This window comes from Siphateles boraxobius, unplaced genomic scaffold, assembly GCF_051911475.1.
Source record: "Siphateles boraxobius isolate OS27281-9 unplaced genomic scaffold, OSU_SipBor_1 20, whole genome shotgun sequence".
NCBI lineage: Eukaryota > Metazoa > Chordata > Actinopteri > Cypriniformes > Leuciscidae > Siphateles > Siphateles boraxobius.
In genome coordinates, this window is record NW_027508811.1 from 5303061 (window position 1) to 5319481 (window position 16421).

General features: G+C 37.7%; 1 protein-coding gene across 4 annotated transcripts in view; it reads right to left on the minus strand.

Moving 5' to 3' along the window:
* Nucleotides 1-16421, minus strand: part of LOC143744800 (uncharacterized) — a 178020-nt gene that overhangs the window by 160526 nt on the left and 1073 nt on the right. For all 4 annotated transcript variants that reach the window (XR_013205917.1, XM_077236467.1, XM_077236466.1 and 1 more), the window contains exons 2-7: nt 15672-15796; nt 13743-13814; nt 11319-11418; nt 3769-3892; nt 2843-3118; nt 2482-2562 (exon numbers count right to left, since the gene is read on the minus strand). Coding sequence is in view for 3 of the 4 variants with exons in the window: in XM_077236467.1 (XP_077092582.1) it covers nt 2482-2562; nt 2843-3118; nt 3769-3892; nt 11319-11418; nt 13743-13814; nt 15672-15796 (778 nt within the window). In the remaining variant the exon portion in view is untranslated. The remainder of the gene's footprint in view (nt 1-2481; nt 2563-2842; nt 3119-3768; nt 3893-11318; nt 11419-13742; nt 13815-15671; nt 15797-16421) is intronic.

The window sequence follows — 16421 nt, forward strand, 5'->3', positions numbered from 1 at the left end:
TTGTAAAATGTTACCCATTTTCATCAGTATTACTGTGCAAAATTAAAGAGTAAATACCATATATACTGTTTCTATTGTAGGCAAACAACCTTTTTTTCCAACACTCTTTTTGTTCTCTTTGTCCTATAGTATTTGGTTTACGTTTTCCTGAGTGAGAAACTATTTTGCTCAAAAGAAAGCTCTCTGAATCACATTTCTGAATTGCCAACAGACCATTTTGCTAAACCCAAATGATAGATTTTTGTGCCAAGTTATTTTTAGTGAAATCAAAACCAAACCATGTAGGCCATATAGTCTGATTCCTACGGACACTGTGGTGGGAAAAAAAAATATGAGTTGCGAGGAAAGTCAATGCTTTTGCATTCTCTCGTAAATGTTTTGCGTTCCCGAGGCACTTTGCGTTTGCTCGCATAAAGTTTGTGTTCCTCCGAGAAACTTTGCGTTTGTTCGCAAAACGTTCCTTGCGAACGAACACAAAATTTCTTGAGCGAACGCAAAACAACAAAAGCATTGACAAATTATTTTTCCTCCCATTTCATATGTTTTTCCTTCCCCATGTCCCTTTAGGGGCTCCTTAGGATTTCCACATAATGATGCTTAAGAGGCAGTTTTGTTAGTGAATCCAAAACATACGGAGCACTGTTATTTAATACATTTATTTAATTTATTAGTACATCTATTTCAGCTCTAAAATAATTAAAAAGTCAATAATTGCAAAAAAGGTAGTTCAACTTTTAAATATAAACAATGTAATATTAAAATGATCTCATTATTTGGTAATTGTATTGTTTATATATCTTCTTCAAAGCCCTACAATAATTGTTAATTAAGTGATGGCGCCTTAGGCAATCAAATGTGTTGCCCAATTACGTGAGCGGCCCTGTTAGCCACTTGGACCATTCCACTTCCATGTGGAAATCGCAAATGAAACATTATACCAAACGCTAAGAAGGGGGATTAGCAAACAAATGTAAAGACCATGTACCAATTACAACATTGAGCAGGGATGTGTATTTTCTCTAATCCAATTGTTTAAGACAGTATGTTGCCTTTAATTAATCAGAAACTATTGCCTGGAGCAACTCGAGCTAAAAGGATGCCCTCAAGTGCTTTGTCCACAGTGGAAACATTCAGTCCAACAACAATACATGAAAATTGCAATGGCTCTGTTCCAAAACCTACTGCATTGCCTACATGGACAGCATTTTAAGAGTTTCAAAAGGTATAAAGCCTTCTTTAAGCCAAATTCTGAGGCAACAAACCCAGAAGAGCCCATGTCACACGGGACCCGCCACCTCCTACCTCCACTCTCTCTTACGAGTCTACATGTCCTCCAGAAACCTTTGGTCGGTAAGTGAGCAGTGCCTTGTGGTATCAGTGCCATTACAGAGAGGCACAAAAATCAATCTCAAGAAAGTTTTCATTTCTTGCTGTGGAATGATCTTCCAAGCCCTATCAGGACAGCCGAATCCCTGACAATTTTCAAGAATTGTTAAGCTTGATTTCTCACAACTTGTGTGCTTTTTCTGAGCGAGAAGGTGCAAACCGCGGAGCTAATAGAGTCGCACGAACACTCACGTCGTGCAGTCAAGCACAGAAGACCAACGGCCAAAGTCGAGAACGTCTTTAAATAATACATTACATTTTGGTTTGTTTTTAACTAAACTCTACCGTACACTTGGAATAAGCCACGTGTTGCATGGGACCATTCGGTGATACTTTTGATGCTGGTCGCCATTATATGGACAAGCGTGAGAGGGACAATTTTTCTAAATTCTCCTTTTGTGGTGCATAAAAGAAAGAAGGACATACAGCATCCAAACTAACCCAGGGTGAGTAAACGATGACTTTAACTGTACTTAAAAATAAAATCTATCTACTTGACTATATTACTTTGCCTATGCTCTCACTATTTCTAAATCTCTCCCTATTCTAGGTTGTAATATACTGAGCAATTAATTAAACTTTATGTTACTAGCACTTCTTTATTGCCTCTTTAAGATGAATCGCTTGTTGTATTCCTCAATTGTATGTTGCTTAGGATGAAAGCTTCTGCTAAATGAATAAATGTAAATATATCCTTTGCAGAGAAGGAAATCCACTGCACTGTGCAGTGCAATGAGATCAGTAAAAAAAAAAAAAAAAATTTGGAAAAAAACAGAGGGCAAAAGGGAGATGATTATAAATAATAACCAAAAACAACTGTCTTAAACTTAAGAAAGACTAATTTGCATATTCATAGAACCGTGTATACTAAATGAGGCAAGGGTGTAGAGTTACATTCAATCTATTTTAAGGCGTGAAGAATTTTTTTTCAAGGGAAAAACTTTTAAATATGTCATTTTGGTGATCAAGCTTGAGGTTTAAGGGATACCATTATTGACTAGAGGGGGACTTTAAGTTTAGTGCAAAAATTATGGGCTGGGTTTACAGTCGGTTAGGATTTGTATCACACTGCAGCACAATAAACCTGAATCTTACCGTAACTCCAGGAGAATCACAGCATCTGTCCAGGTCGGCTATTCTAGCATCACAGAAGATCAGAAATTCTTGAAGCTCGATCTGTAAAGGTAAACTGACATTTATTGGCATGAACACATAACTGATAAACGAATACACCAGATTGGCAGTAAACCTTATTCAATTTTGACCTGCATCAGGTTCAGACTTGAAGGTAATAAGTTCCCTTAATATATTAGTGGTTGCCATCGTAGTTTGAGGTGATCCTTTACATTCACTAACTGTACTAAATGTTCCAAGTGTTTGCATTCATATTCAGCTTTAGCAACTGAGTGTTGCCTTATTTATGACCATTGATGAGAAGCCTCTGTCCAAAACTCACATCCACTGGACGTCCGTCCTCCACTCGAGTGGTGATGAAGGTGCGCCCGCTCGTATCCATGCCAGACCTCTCAGCGGTCACCTGACGCTCAATTAATTTGCAGTCCAGGTAGATGGAGACGGCGTTGCTCTCGACAGAAACGCCCAGCTTGTGAAACTGTCGATCGAAGAGGGCGTGCAGGTCTCGGTTCTTGAAGATGTACAGGAGGCTGTTCTTCAGAAAACTCTGAGCTAAAAACTCTACTGTTTTTTTAGCCCCATCCACTATTAATGACACCTAAATGAAGTAGAAAGGATGAACATTAGTGGTTCATTAAGACAGTTAATGAGATAAGCTGAATGAAGTCTGACGAGATTGCTTTGCAAAAGAGTACTATTTAAATAATTATCATTTTGTCAGGAGTTCTAGGGATGCACGATATATCAGCCACCATATCGGTATCGGCTGAAATGTTCATTTATAATGTTACTGGCTGATATATTAAAGTCGATAAATAATAAATTATTTCTTTCAGCTGAGACACTTCAGATGCGCACTGTTAGCCATCGTGGTTTTGAATTGCCTGAAATATGATTAGAATCACTGAAAAAAAATGCAAATACAGTTAAGTGCAGCATGTGCAGCGCAAGTCTGTCACATAAACTACATACAATTAAAATGTGAACATGATAATTGTGTGATTGTGACATGACTTTTAATGGTGAGACTTTTTTTTAATCATGCTCTTAAAAATTATATAAAAATTTTGATTTATTTATCAGCCAATATATTGGTTATCGGCTTTCAAATATAAAGAATCATCAGTTATCGGTATCTGCCAAAATGTTCATATCGGTGCATCCCTAGTTTTGAGCATACCCTGATTGATCAATGTCTATTTTACAGATTTTTGAAAAAATGTATGAAATTTCGAATATTTTACACACCTGTGTATCTCCACTTTTATCAAAGATCTGCAGAACAAACCAGCGATCTCTCTTTGTGGTTTTTCTGAGCCGGAACGTGGCAATAATGGAGTATTCATGAGAAAGTCCATTTGGGAACACAGATCTTTAGACAAGAGACACAACACCAACATCTATAATTAAGGTTTATCAAAATATAAAGTAGATTACAAAAAAATAAAAATACTACCGTTCCAAAGTTTGGGAGTAAGTCGATTATGCTTAGTTGCTTACCAATTAAGGCTTGAAAAAAAAAATGCAGTAAAAACAGTAAAACTATTAAATATTATTGTTATTGCTAAATAATATTAATAAACAGTTGTGCTGCTTAGTATTTTTGTGGAAACCGTGATACTTTTTTCCAGGATTCTTTTTCAGGTTCAAAATCTCTTTGCTGTTACTTCTGAACAATTTAAAATATCCTTGCTAAACAAAAGTATTGATTTCTTTTCTTTCTTCTTTTTTTTTACTTTACCCCAGATGGAAACTTTACCCCAGTAAATACTTCTCAGGGTGGTTTAATGCCATTTAAATTAATTCTAAAAAACAAAACAAAATACCACCAGAAATACCCTTTATGTAAGAAAATCAGTGACAAACATATGCATCTAATTAAATATCTCAAACAACGAGAAAGACATCAACAGTAACAATAAAGGAAACTAAATGCATCGACTGCCCAAACAAAATGACTAAGTGAATCAGACTTCCTAACACTCCATATGAGGGAACAAGAACGTTCTAGAAAAGCATGATTATTGTTTCAGTTCAGCAGTAAAGTGTTATTTTCAGTAATTTGTCATTTAACACACTTTCTGTATATTCAAAGCAACATATTGTACATGAACTGACAGTTAAATTGAATCTGACTGTGTGTTATTAGCTACAATAACTGGTGTTAGTGCATTGGCATCCATGTTCTCCTTGTATTTTTGTAAATGTAAATGTGTACAATCACAGCCGGAGATCATCCTGTCTGTCAGGCTATTGTTTGAAACCACTGAGATGTTTTCATTGGTCTAAATGTACTACAGTAGCTGTGTCTAAAGTCACACTCAAGAAACGAGATGCTTGAAAAAAAAGCTTCTATCCGGTTATTAAAACTGTTGAAAGAATAATACTACATTTTGAGTGAATCACATAACACTGTAAGTGTTACAGAAAGAATTACTCCCCATTTTCCTTTTTAATTTCTTTCACACATTTGGTAATAATTTACTGGCACTTCATCAAACACCATCAGGAAAACTGACAAATGTGAAATCTCATGTATGAATACTTTAAAAGGATGTTAGAGAGAGAGAGAGAGAGAGAGAGAGAGAGAGAGAGAGAGAGAGAGAGAGAGAGAGAGAGAGAGAGAGAGAGAGAGAGAGAGAGAGAGAGAGAGAGAGAGAGAGAGTTTCTGCTCAAATAGATCATTCTCGATTCTCTCTAGGCACGTCTGCATATCGTGTCTCCTGCTTTCACAGGCAGAGTGGAGGAAAATGCACATTATTAAAATGATATATACTCTGACTTTACATGCTGGCAAGATCAAATGCTTTTGGATAAGAGGAAGACACAGGAGAGAGGCTAGTCTAGATGTAGCCTATTATGGGACAATGGTTGGATTATTACTAAAACTGACCACAAAATTTTCAAAATCACTTGGCTTACTCGAAGGCATGCTTCACTCAAGATTTTAGAATTGAGTAGATGAATAATGCCTTAAATAATGCCTTTAACTAATATATTTCTCCAAAAAAATCATATGGCTTCGGAAGATATGTAGCAATGCAAAAGGAATCACGTTGGCAATGTACACACTGAAGGTAAATTCGGTTGTCAATTACGCATTTACAAAAATTTGACGCAGTGTGTATGGAACCGAACCGAACAACTAGTTTTAATTACGTAATTTAACATGGATCAGAAATGTTTTTCTCTTCTTTATGTGCCGCGCAAGAAATCACAGGGAAAGCGGTATGAGCCTCATTCGTGTTGCCAGATCTTGCTGGGAAAACAGTGAACAAGAACAAGCCCACAATAAACTGAAATACATCCAAATGCTTTATGCTGAAAATAATACTAAAATATCACGACCGCCACTGATCACTTTAAATAACTCTGTAAACTTGATCGCTTTGAGCCAAGCTAAAAAACAATAAGCCAAAAAACGCTTATACAATCTAGCAATCAAAATTATTTAATTCCCCTGACCTGCCGAGAACAAAAGTTTATGAAAACAATTCAACAAAGGCATTAGAACTAGAAAGTTTATTAATACACATTTGAGTGAGTCTGAGAACGTAAAGTTGATGAGAAATTTAAAAAAAATTCTAATTGGCTCTAAACATTTATGTACACAATTATTGAAAGCCCAAATTTTGTGCAGAATCTTTTATTCTTTATAACTTCCAATAGCCGCTGCCTGTAAGTGCTTAGAAGCTTCTGTCACCTCTTTCCTGCAATCTCGGCCCATTCCTCACTTGAAAAAGCTTCTAGATCACTGATAATCTTTGGTTTTCACGTTACCACTGCTTTCTTCAAATTCCACCAAATATTTTCAATAAGAGTTAGATCTGAAGACCGTGCAGGCCACTCAAGAACATTCTACGACTGATCCCTGACCCAAGCTTCAGTAGGTTTGGGTGTATTCTTTGGGACGGCTGTCCTGCAGGAAAGTCCATTGATCATCATCTCTGCTCCAAAGGCATTACCATCTTTGCCAAAATGGCTTGATACTTCTAAGAATTCATGATGTCCTTCCTACAGTCAACCTTTCCACTTCCTGCAACAGAACCCCCATAACAAGACTAGACCACCTCCATGTTTGACCATCAAGATGGTGTTCTTCTGCTCATGAGCTTTGCCGCTTTTGCATCAGACATACCACTAAAAATTCCAGTTCGGTCACATAACTCCATAAAGCATTCTTCCAGAACTCCACAGGTCTATCCAAATGAATTTTAGCATATTCAAGTCAGCCTTTTATGTTCTTCTTGGTCAAGAGAGGCATTCGGCAAGACGTCCCAATATGAAGTCCATGCTTGTCTAGTGTTCTGCTTATAATCTGCATTGAAATATTTTTTTTTCCTTTCATCAAGTCATCTTGCAAGTCTTTGGCAGTAAATTGAGGGTTTTCTCAATTGCTCTGATCAAACATTGTATTCCCCTTAATGATAATGTGCTTTATCTTCAACACCCTCAAAGGTTTTCTGATACAACTAATTTTAAACTTATGAATAAGACTGCCAGCTGTGTCTCTAGACACTTTCAGTGTTTTGGAAATCTTGTATCCATAGACTTTGTAAAGTAATAAAACAATTTGTTCTCTATAACTTTTTGTGAGAGCTCTTTTTGCTTGGTCATATTTGCTAACTTAATCACATGCATGGGCTAAATGTATGTATGTGTAAGAGCACAAGATAATTCAGTTTTGTTATAGAGTTTCCAAAGCCTTAATTGTGTTTCAACACAAGTTTGTACCATACCATACAAATAAGTGACATAAAAACAGCAGTGTCCTTTGCAAGCCAGAGATAAAGTCATGAAGGTTTGGAAAGTCCTGAGGATTCCAAGAGAACATTTATCTAGACATGGAAATAAACACGCTTACAATAATAGCTTTAAAAAAGACTTTTATGGATTTGCTGAGTAATTGATTTCAATACTACAACCCTAAATTAGACTTAACACGACCAGCCGGTGGAATGGACTTGTGCCGAGCGAGACCTCATAAGTGAGGGCAGTGTTTCGAAGCACACCAACCTGGGCACTGTGACATCAATTCACTTCATCACTGAGCTGTTAAATAGGGACATCAGAGGCCATATGCCAAATATGATGGGATGCAACACTCTAACACAGCCCATATTAAACTAATCTCTGAACATTCAGATGAATAAACAAATAAATGCTGCCATTGCTACAAAAAGCCTCTCACGGTTGCTATAAGTTTGTTTAACCATGCTTAACATTGGGATGTGGTAATGTAACGCAACGTAACCTAATATACATCAGTGAAGAGTGAAATTTGTGCACTACTACTGGCACTACACAGCACTGAAAAATTATAATAGTAATAAAACATTCCACAAGTCTTCCATTGTCAATGCTACCCCAAACTTATACAATTATTTGAACCAGCATTCTGTTTCATTTTGGCCATTCAAATAAATATATTGCAATTCTGTTTGGTGGTTTTGTGCCGATAGTGACACATAAATTACAGACTTCACCTTTAAGAGTTTTACTTTGGTCACAAAAAAAAGGAAAGAAAGAAATTAGTCAACCCACATAGAAACAGTAACTTTAAGAAAAGTTGGTCAGAAGCTGAATAAAGCTTAAGCTGTGTGGTATGCCTACTCTAGGTAGTGCCTTTAATCAACCACTCAGTTAGGACTACTGGGCGAACATCACGTCATGCAATTAATATTCATGAGCTAAGTTCATAAGCTTTATACTGTGCTCCCCCCAACACTTTTCAGTTCGTTCCCACGCTCCTTTCCTCTCATAAAAATGAATACCAAACATGCAATTAACACATCTTAGCAGAATCATCTGTGAAACAACTAATGGAAAATAGTCTGGGGGAGTGGAGCCTTCTCTTTCCATATGACTGTATCATTTCCTGCAAGTAAAGTGAGAGATGTTTGGAGTTTGTGCTGGGGACACTTGGGCCCCTCTTCTGCACCCCTTCGACACATCCAGCTGACTAACACCATCACCTGTCAGAGATCAGCTTAATTGAGGTCTGGCAGGGTGTGTGTATGAGTCTGTATGGGGGTCCGGGCAGACAACTTGGCATTCTCGTCCCCCAAAACCACACTCCACCTCCAGCAAGGGAGACTCACAGTTGTTCCCCGAGGGCCAGTCTGAGCAGCAGAGAGAAAGCCCCACAGCAGGCCGCTGACCACCAAGCGTTAGATAGAGCAACAGATCGCAAATCATTCGACCCACGGCCACTTCAGGGTCCCGTGGAGCAAACAGTGCGTTAACAGTTGTTTAAAAAAAAAAAAAAATACGCTAAAAATATCCTCCCTTTCTCTGTGCAGATGACTGGGTCTAATTTTTCACTGGTGAAATATGTGGAGGTACAAGAGACATCCAATGGGTTGCTGAATCTCTTTGGCAAACCCAGCAGGTGTGCTTGAAATCACAGAGAATAAGATTATGATGAAACACAAATTACCTACAAATTCTAAACAATGTACTACTTTAGTGCGCAATGCACCATGTGTTTCCATACTAGGAAAAAGTGACCCCAAAATCGTGGACTTTCGGACAGTTAATGTATTAATCTTATTGCTTTAGATAAATTATCAAACCAAGTGGTATTTGCAAAAACGAATGCTAGACCTTTTCTAAGAACCTCTTCTAGCAATTACATTTAACTAACTGGTCCCAGGGACATTTTTAATGGATTTATGTAGTCAGTTCTCCTTAAGTTCACACAGATGTAGCCCATCACGTTAACTATGAACATACTGAGAGTGTCCAAATGCTTTGTCTTAATCTTTAACCGTATCCTAAAGCAATAAGTTAAGAGAGGCTGTGTGGTACAGTGATTTTATCACAAGAAAAAATGTGACACCCTAAAAAAATAAATACTCTACAGTTCACTACAGGGGGGGGGAAGCATATTTCACAATATTACAGTGTTTACTGTATTTTTAATTAAATAAATGTAGCCTTGGGAAGCAAAATAGATTTCATTCAAACACACACACACACACACACACACACACACACACACACACACACAAAACAACAACTTCTGAATGATAGTGTACTGATGTTCGATAAACTGTAATATTGTTCACTATTCATGAAATTATTTGCAGCAAATTTAACAACAGCGTACAATAATTATATTTTGCTTGTGAAGCATACCTATGCTATCTTTCTTAAATAAATGCCAATAGGTTTGTCCACTGTGCATTAAAAGACAGGAAAATAAAGCTGTGCTCCAGAAAAATCTGAACTGAGAATTCTCCTACTTCTTAGTTGAAAATTACCATTGAAGTGGGCACTCAAGGGCAGACATTAGACTTACAGTAAGTTAAAGAAAAGTAAAGAAAGTAGAAAGATCAACCCACACAGAAGCACATACTTTGATAAGAAATTCCAAGATTGTGGCAACAATCATTGAGAAAAAAAAAAAGCTTGGAAAACTATCACTGTTATTTAATTGATTGTTTTATTTTATATATTATTGTTAAGAAAAAAAGTTATGAAATCCGATTTACATTGCATTCAAGTTTTATTTGACCAGTTCATGCATTCCAATCAAACTCAAGACCTGGGCATTGCTAGAGACATTTTTTTCACTTTTTGTCAGATGTTTTTAGTGCAAAAACTACACTTTTATGTTTGTGTCATAATTAGTCATGTTTCACCATGACGTATGGCCGACTGGAACGCTTTGAAGTCGGAAGCGGTGAATTTTAACCTCAGTCTTCCCCCATATCTGACTTTGTCTGGAGCGCGCCAATCCCACCGGTTTTTCACCGGAATACAAAGGAGTTCTTTTGAGCAATTTGAACTCCTAGTGTATGAGCGCTTTGGATTCATGAATACGCTGTGGGTTCTTGTGGTCTGGACAACTTGATTTTGCCAGAACAGCGTACATAACATGCATAGATGTCCAAGGCTGTTATGTAGATTAAACATACCTGCAATGACTAACTTAGAAGCCTTCCTTGAACTTAGTGTCACCCTTGAGCTATAAGTTATTAGAGTCGGCGTAAGGCAATTAATATACAGGACATGATTCCCCATTACAGCTGGATTTCTCTTCTAGGCGGCAGTCCATTAAAGTCACCTCTCTTTCTCCTTGGTCGAGCCCACTGCCCACGGTTTGCAAATTAATTCTGTCCAAATTATTCAACATGTCTCACGGCTCACCTCACAGTTTATCCTTATTAGCCAATGCGAGGGGAATTATCTCAGCGAGCTCTTGATATCTGGGTCATTCCATGTCAACACACCATTAAAAGCATCCGCGACATCTACATAGTCTTTCTACCGGATATCATCTGAAGTGAAAGCAAGCTTACACCATGAGAAAATATCGCTTTGCTCTGCAGGAACCCAATAACGGCCAGGCATATTATCAAAACTTGAGAGGCGGAAGCTCGTGCGAACCACTTTGAGAATTCAGTTTGTTCAGCTAGGCAACCAGCGCTCTGTCCCGTACCGGCCTCTCACGGAGATTTATATGAGAAGCTGTCAGAAAGGCAAACCGAAACACGCAACATGTGGATGTGGGCATTAATTCAAACTCCCTTCATAACATGCTCATCACAGCACTGATTCAGCAAGGAACTGTCCTACTTTCTGCTCTCCAGATGCGAGAAGTATCTGCACATCATCGATCACATCCAAACTATGTAAACATATGGATATGCACATTTGCTACGATAACTTCCAGCTTAGCCATCACAGTTAGCTCTATGTTGTTTTCAGACAAAAAAAAACATCTGACTGATGTGCGAGTGGAAAAGTAAAAGGCACAATATCAAAACCTCATCAATATTTGCAGAACTTACTCTGTTGGTTTAAACAGGGGTTTGCTCCCCAGTCTAAACAATAGCCTGTTGTCCGTCACCAGGCCTTTTCTCAGAAGGAACTTCTCAGCTAAATCGAATCCTGTAAACAAGAGGAGAAAAAGAAAAACATACATTACATTTATGCATTTGCCAGTCCAAAGCATTTGAGTGTAAACATTTTGGGAATTGAAACATGACCTTAGCGCTGTTAGCACAATGTTCTGCTAAAGGAACAACGTTAGCTTCAGGGTAAAGAGATTTTTACTAAATGTCGTCCCATACAAACTGCTGAACACACATTTGTAGCCTGTTATGGGGAATGATTAGTGTTAGCAAGGCATCACTGTATTGTTATTCATCAAAAATTCTGGTTTTATGGCCTGTCATAAACCTCTAAGTATTAAACTTCTGCAATTTGTACAGACTCCTTTCAAACTTTATTTTGTAGATCATTTCTAGCCTGGCTAACGTCAGACCTAGTCTGAGTCATTGAGACGTGGGTCTGGGAACCACATGTTCATTTTCTCGTATTTGAGGCGTGGTTTATGAATGCCCAGGCCCCAGAGCCGTTTATTGGGGTGCTACGAACAGTGTTTGGAATAACGCCGTTTAAAAGAACGGCGTTAGGTAACGATGTTATTTTTTCAGTAACGGGCTAATCTAACTAATTACTTTTCCCGTCGTTACAACGGCGTTAACGCTACTGGACGTTAAATGCGGTGCGTTACCAAATGCGTCAGCTTGGTTTGAAATGTGTTGGGGACAGAGACGCATTCGGAAGTGCATTTTGAGAAGTGCTGGGTACAAACATGTCAAACTGTGCAGCCTCTCTGCTCAACCCGTAAATAAATCCATCGATCCGCAAGGTTTTTTGAGATCTCAAATGGTCTGGTGGTAGAACTTTTGCCAAGCGTGTCAGAGGTTACGGGTTCGGATCCGCCCACGTATAGTTTTTTTTCTCTCATCAAAACTCAATATGTTCATCAGTGGTTACAGTCTATATATCAAACAGGGACACGTTTGTGTGCATTTTATTTTGTGATTTCACCTGAATGAATAGAGAGTCTCCACAATGGCGATAGATTGAAGCGTGTGTCCGAGTGAAGACCGCGAGCCACAAGAGAACACTGTATCCATGACAACTGATCGCCGCGGCAACGAGCGCTCAGCTTGAGTTAAAAAACAAAACATTTTAGTGCTCGATCTCTTATTTAATAGCGAATTAAATGGCAACGCATGGCGTTGTTAGAGTTTGATTTATTTAATTTGCTACAGTTACTGCAAACACACTTTATATTATTTAACTGTATATTAACTGTATATTATAAAACACTTGGAAGTAGCCTACAGGTTGTTTACTTGACCAGTTGTCTCAGGTTGAGATAGTTTGATTTAATTTGCTAGAGTTAAATGCACTTTATATGGTGTAACTGTTTACTTATCTTACAAAGATAATACTGGAAGTGGAGGATAAACCTCTTGCTGTCTGTCGACATGCAATAAATATCGAAATTTATGTACAAACACCTGTCTGTCCTACTCATTTCAACTGACTTGTGAAAACTGCAAAAAAAAATCCAAATTCTTTGACATATAGCAACTTTTTTTAACAGTAACGCAAATAGTTACTTTCCCTGGTAATGAGTTACTTTTATTATAGAGTAATTCAGTTACTAACTCAGTTACTTTTTGGAACAAGTAGTGAGTAACTATTACTAATTACTTTTTTAAAGTAACGTTCCCAACACTGGCTACGAATGTCTATAAAATGAGCCTCTACGTAGCTCATAGCCAATCGTTTCAATTATACCAGATGAAGTATGTAGAGCGACAGAAATTAGACGAGGAAGAAGACGATGGGTCAGAGATTTGTGTGTACATGATGGCGTTCAGCGACTATTAAAGATTTAAATTCCTGAAGAAATGGGATAACCTTTCACAGGTGAGAATGTGTTTTTATATGCATTAACTCAGTATTAATGTTTTTACTTTTACTATGGTCAGTTTTTAATGTCGTGTTAGCTGACGCCTTCATCTTGTTGTACTGTGTTAGTTTAGCAAAATCACACATGGTTCTAACTACGGTTGCAGACAGACAGTCAACTTGCTCTCGAATGTTCACGTACTGGCTTTGACTGTTTCAATATGGCGGAAGGCTTACGTATAGTGGCTCATAGAAACAGCCGCTGATGAGGCAAATCTCAAAAACTAAGCTTACCTACAACAGAATTCATTGGCTGGCTTGCAAGAACTGGTATTTCTTCAGGAAATGCTAAATTAGCTGTACAAACTACTCTGTCAGCTTCAGCCATGTACAACATTAGGAATGTTTTAAACAGCCTGCAGTTTGATGTTTAACAGCACTGCATACGGATGAGCTGTGCTTGATTTCTGTTTGTATATACAGTGCATCTTTGTTTGTACCTGTGAATTCTCTGTGAATGTTCACACTGGTATGCCATATCTCCTCCAGCATTAAGGATGGACATGTATGATCTGCAGAAGAGAGGAATATTATACATTAATGAAGCAATTGAAAATTGTTTCAGCTTGTTTAATTTACATTTTGTCACATTTTACTCCACAGAATATTTCTCAGGGTAGGTTTATGTCTGAAAATATGTTGTTGTTTTTTTGTATGACACATACCTTAAAGTCTTGGCTATAAAAAAGCCATTCCAAAAATTCTTACACATGAAATGATGAACTAAAAACTTTGCTTTGAAGCCAAACAAAAATAAAATAAGACAAAAGGTTGCTTTAAAGAAGGAAATAACTACTATTCCATGGAACATTGCAAATGACAATCAAAATAAAAATGATGGATACATATAAAACTATTGATTTGAAGATGTTGATTGAAGATGTTGAAACAATATATTTCATATTTATTGAAAAATAGCATATTTATATACAAATATTTAAGTAGTTTGAGAGCATAGGAAGACTGACAATTACAATAATATGCATGCTTTGATTATTGGATTATTACTGCTGTACAATAAGCTTCATGGACGTGTGCAGGCAGTTATTTTGGTGTGATTTCCCAGTGGAATTTGTTCAGAATCATGCTTAAATGCCGATTTTCATCAATAATTCTGCTGTTATACATGATTATTTGAAATAATATGCTTCAAACAAAAACATACATCAATCAACAACCTTGCAGCTCACAGTCGGTCTGTATTCAACAGTTTATAAGTTAAAGTTAAAAATCAAAAATCTATTTCCCTCTGGAGAAACCCAACTAGTTTACTCTATTACAGTCTTTTCATTGAAGCTGAACCAGTAAAACAAGTATAAAAAAGCAAACATAAAACTTTAACATCCAAAACCATCAAACCATTGCTTTGGTTGACAGATATTGTAAATTAATAAACTGTAATCAAATTACAAAATGTGACAACCTGCCCCAACCTGATAGTTATTGAAACCACCCCGATCCTGCACAATTCAATATTTCAGGCAAAATCCACCTTTGTTATATAGCTAGCTGATTTAATAATTCAGTAGTTACTGAAGTAGTAGCCTAGTTACTGAGACCCAAATGACCCCTAGCCCGGTCAACCCACCAATGACATTGGCAGCCTGACACTGCTGAAGGACGAATTCACCTTCATCAAGAACAATTATACCAAATAAAGAGGATGCTCACACAGACACACAAACATATCTACATCCAAAGCCGCACACCCACAAAACACAGCATTAACAGGAAATTCCACAAATCAGCACATCTGCTGGCAAACTGCCGACTCTTAAGGAGAAGGAGCACATGCTGTAAATCCTCTCTAAATCTCTTCCTGGATGTCATGCTCGCACAGTGGATCACGGGAGATAACAATCCACTCAGCTGGCAAAAATATTGCTTGCCTGTCCTCTTGTTCAGGCTCTCATTCGTGGGCATTTACACTGTGCAATAATATTCCTTAAATCGCCCCAGGTTAATCTGAATGGGGCCGATAAAGCAATTCTACCGGACACATAACACCACAGCGGATGTGTCCTGGTGCCTTCTGACTAATGCCACCCAGGTCAAGGGCTTGACACCATGTCTTTGCAAAAAGGAATTTCAAATAGCTGTGCAAGAGTCCCTGCTTCTTAAAGAAGGGCGAGACGCCTTTCATCACAAACAATTCATTTGCATACAAGGATTCCAAACAAGAAAGCCGAAACAGAGCGCTAATTAAAGTCGACGACAGCGGCGCTCTGCACCCCAGGCGGTGAAGTCAACATTGACCTCTTGTGCGGAGACGAACAAGGCTTGAAAAACCAAACAGACGTAATCTCTTCTAATCAAACCTTTTGTAAACGGACAAGAATAAGCAAACATCTCCGTGACAGCATACGTACCTATTCTCTCATTCACTGCCATTCCTGAAGTAAAAGGAATGGAATTTACGATCCACAGGAAAACAGTCCATCTGAGATAGTGATTCATGTCGTCTTTGGCACATGAGAAAGGGCCCCTTGAAAACCTAGAAATAGAAAACAACGTCACTTTTACAACTCGTTGATGCTCTTCTGGGTAACGCAACACCACTTGTTACTGTCTGTATGATGATTGATTGCTTTTCTTTTTGATATGCCTTCACAATTCAGTTACTTTTCATTAGGTTTTACTGATAATCAACATTTGAAAATAACTCTAGCGTCCTATAATCAAGGATATTCACTATCAAATAGATATTAGCTATTCTATCTGTTAGAATAAGCAGGAACAGATCATGCTGTGTAAAATGCATCTAGCACTTCAATTATGTGGTGAAACGTCTTAAAGCAAAATGTCAAGTGTGACATTTCACTCCTCAGAATAAACTCCAGGCCAGAGTAAGTTTCCAGCACGAGGTGCTTCTGGGGACCCAGTGCCAGATTCCTGTAAACTAATACGATCCGTTACCCACCGCTGACTGTTGTTATTGAGCTCTTAAGTAACAGGGCAAACAAATTGCGCTAAATAATTAAACACTTGAGCTATGGAGTTTTAAAACACATGCAGTTTTGCAGGATACAATCATTAGTGCATCTCTGTACATAAACATTGAATAAATTGGTTTGTTGTGAGCTTCAAACTCAAGTTCAAAGTTTGAACTTTCAATAAAG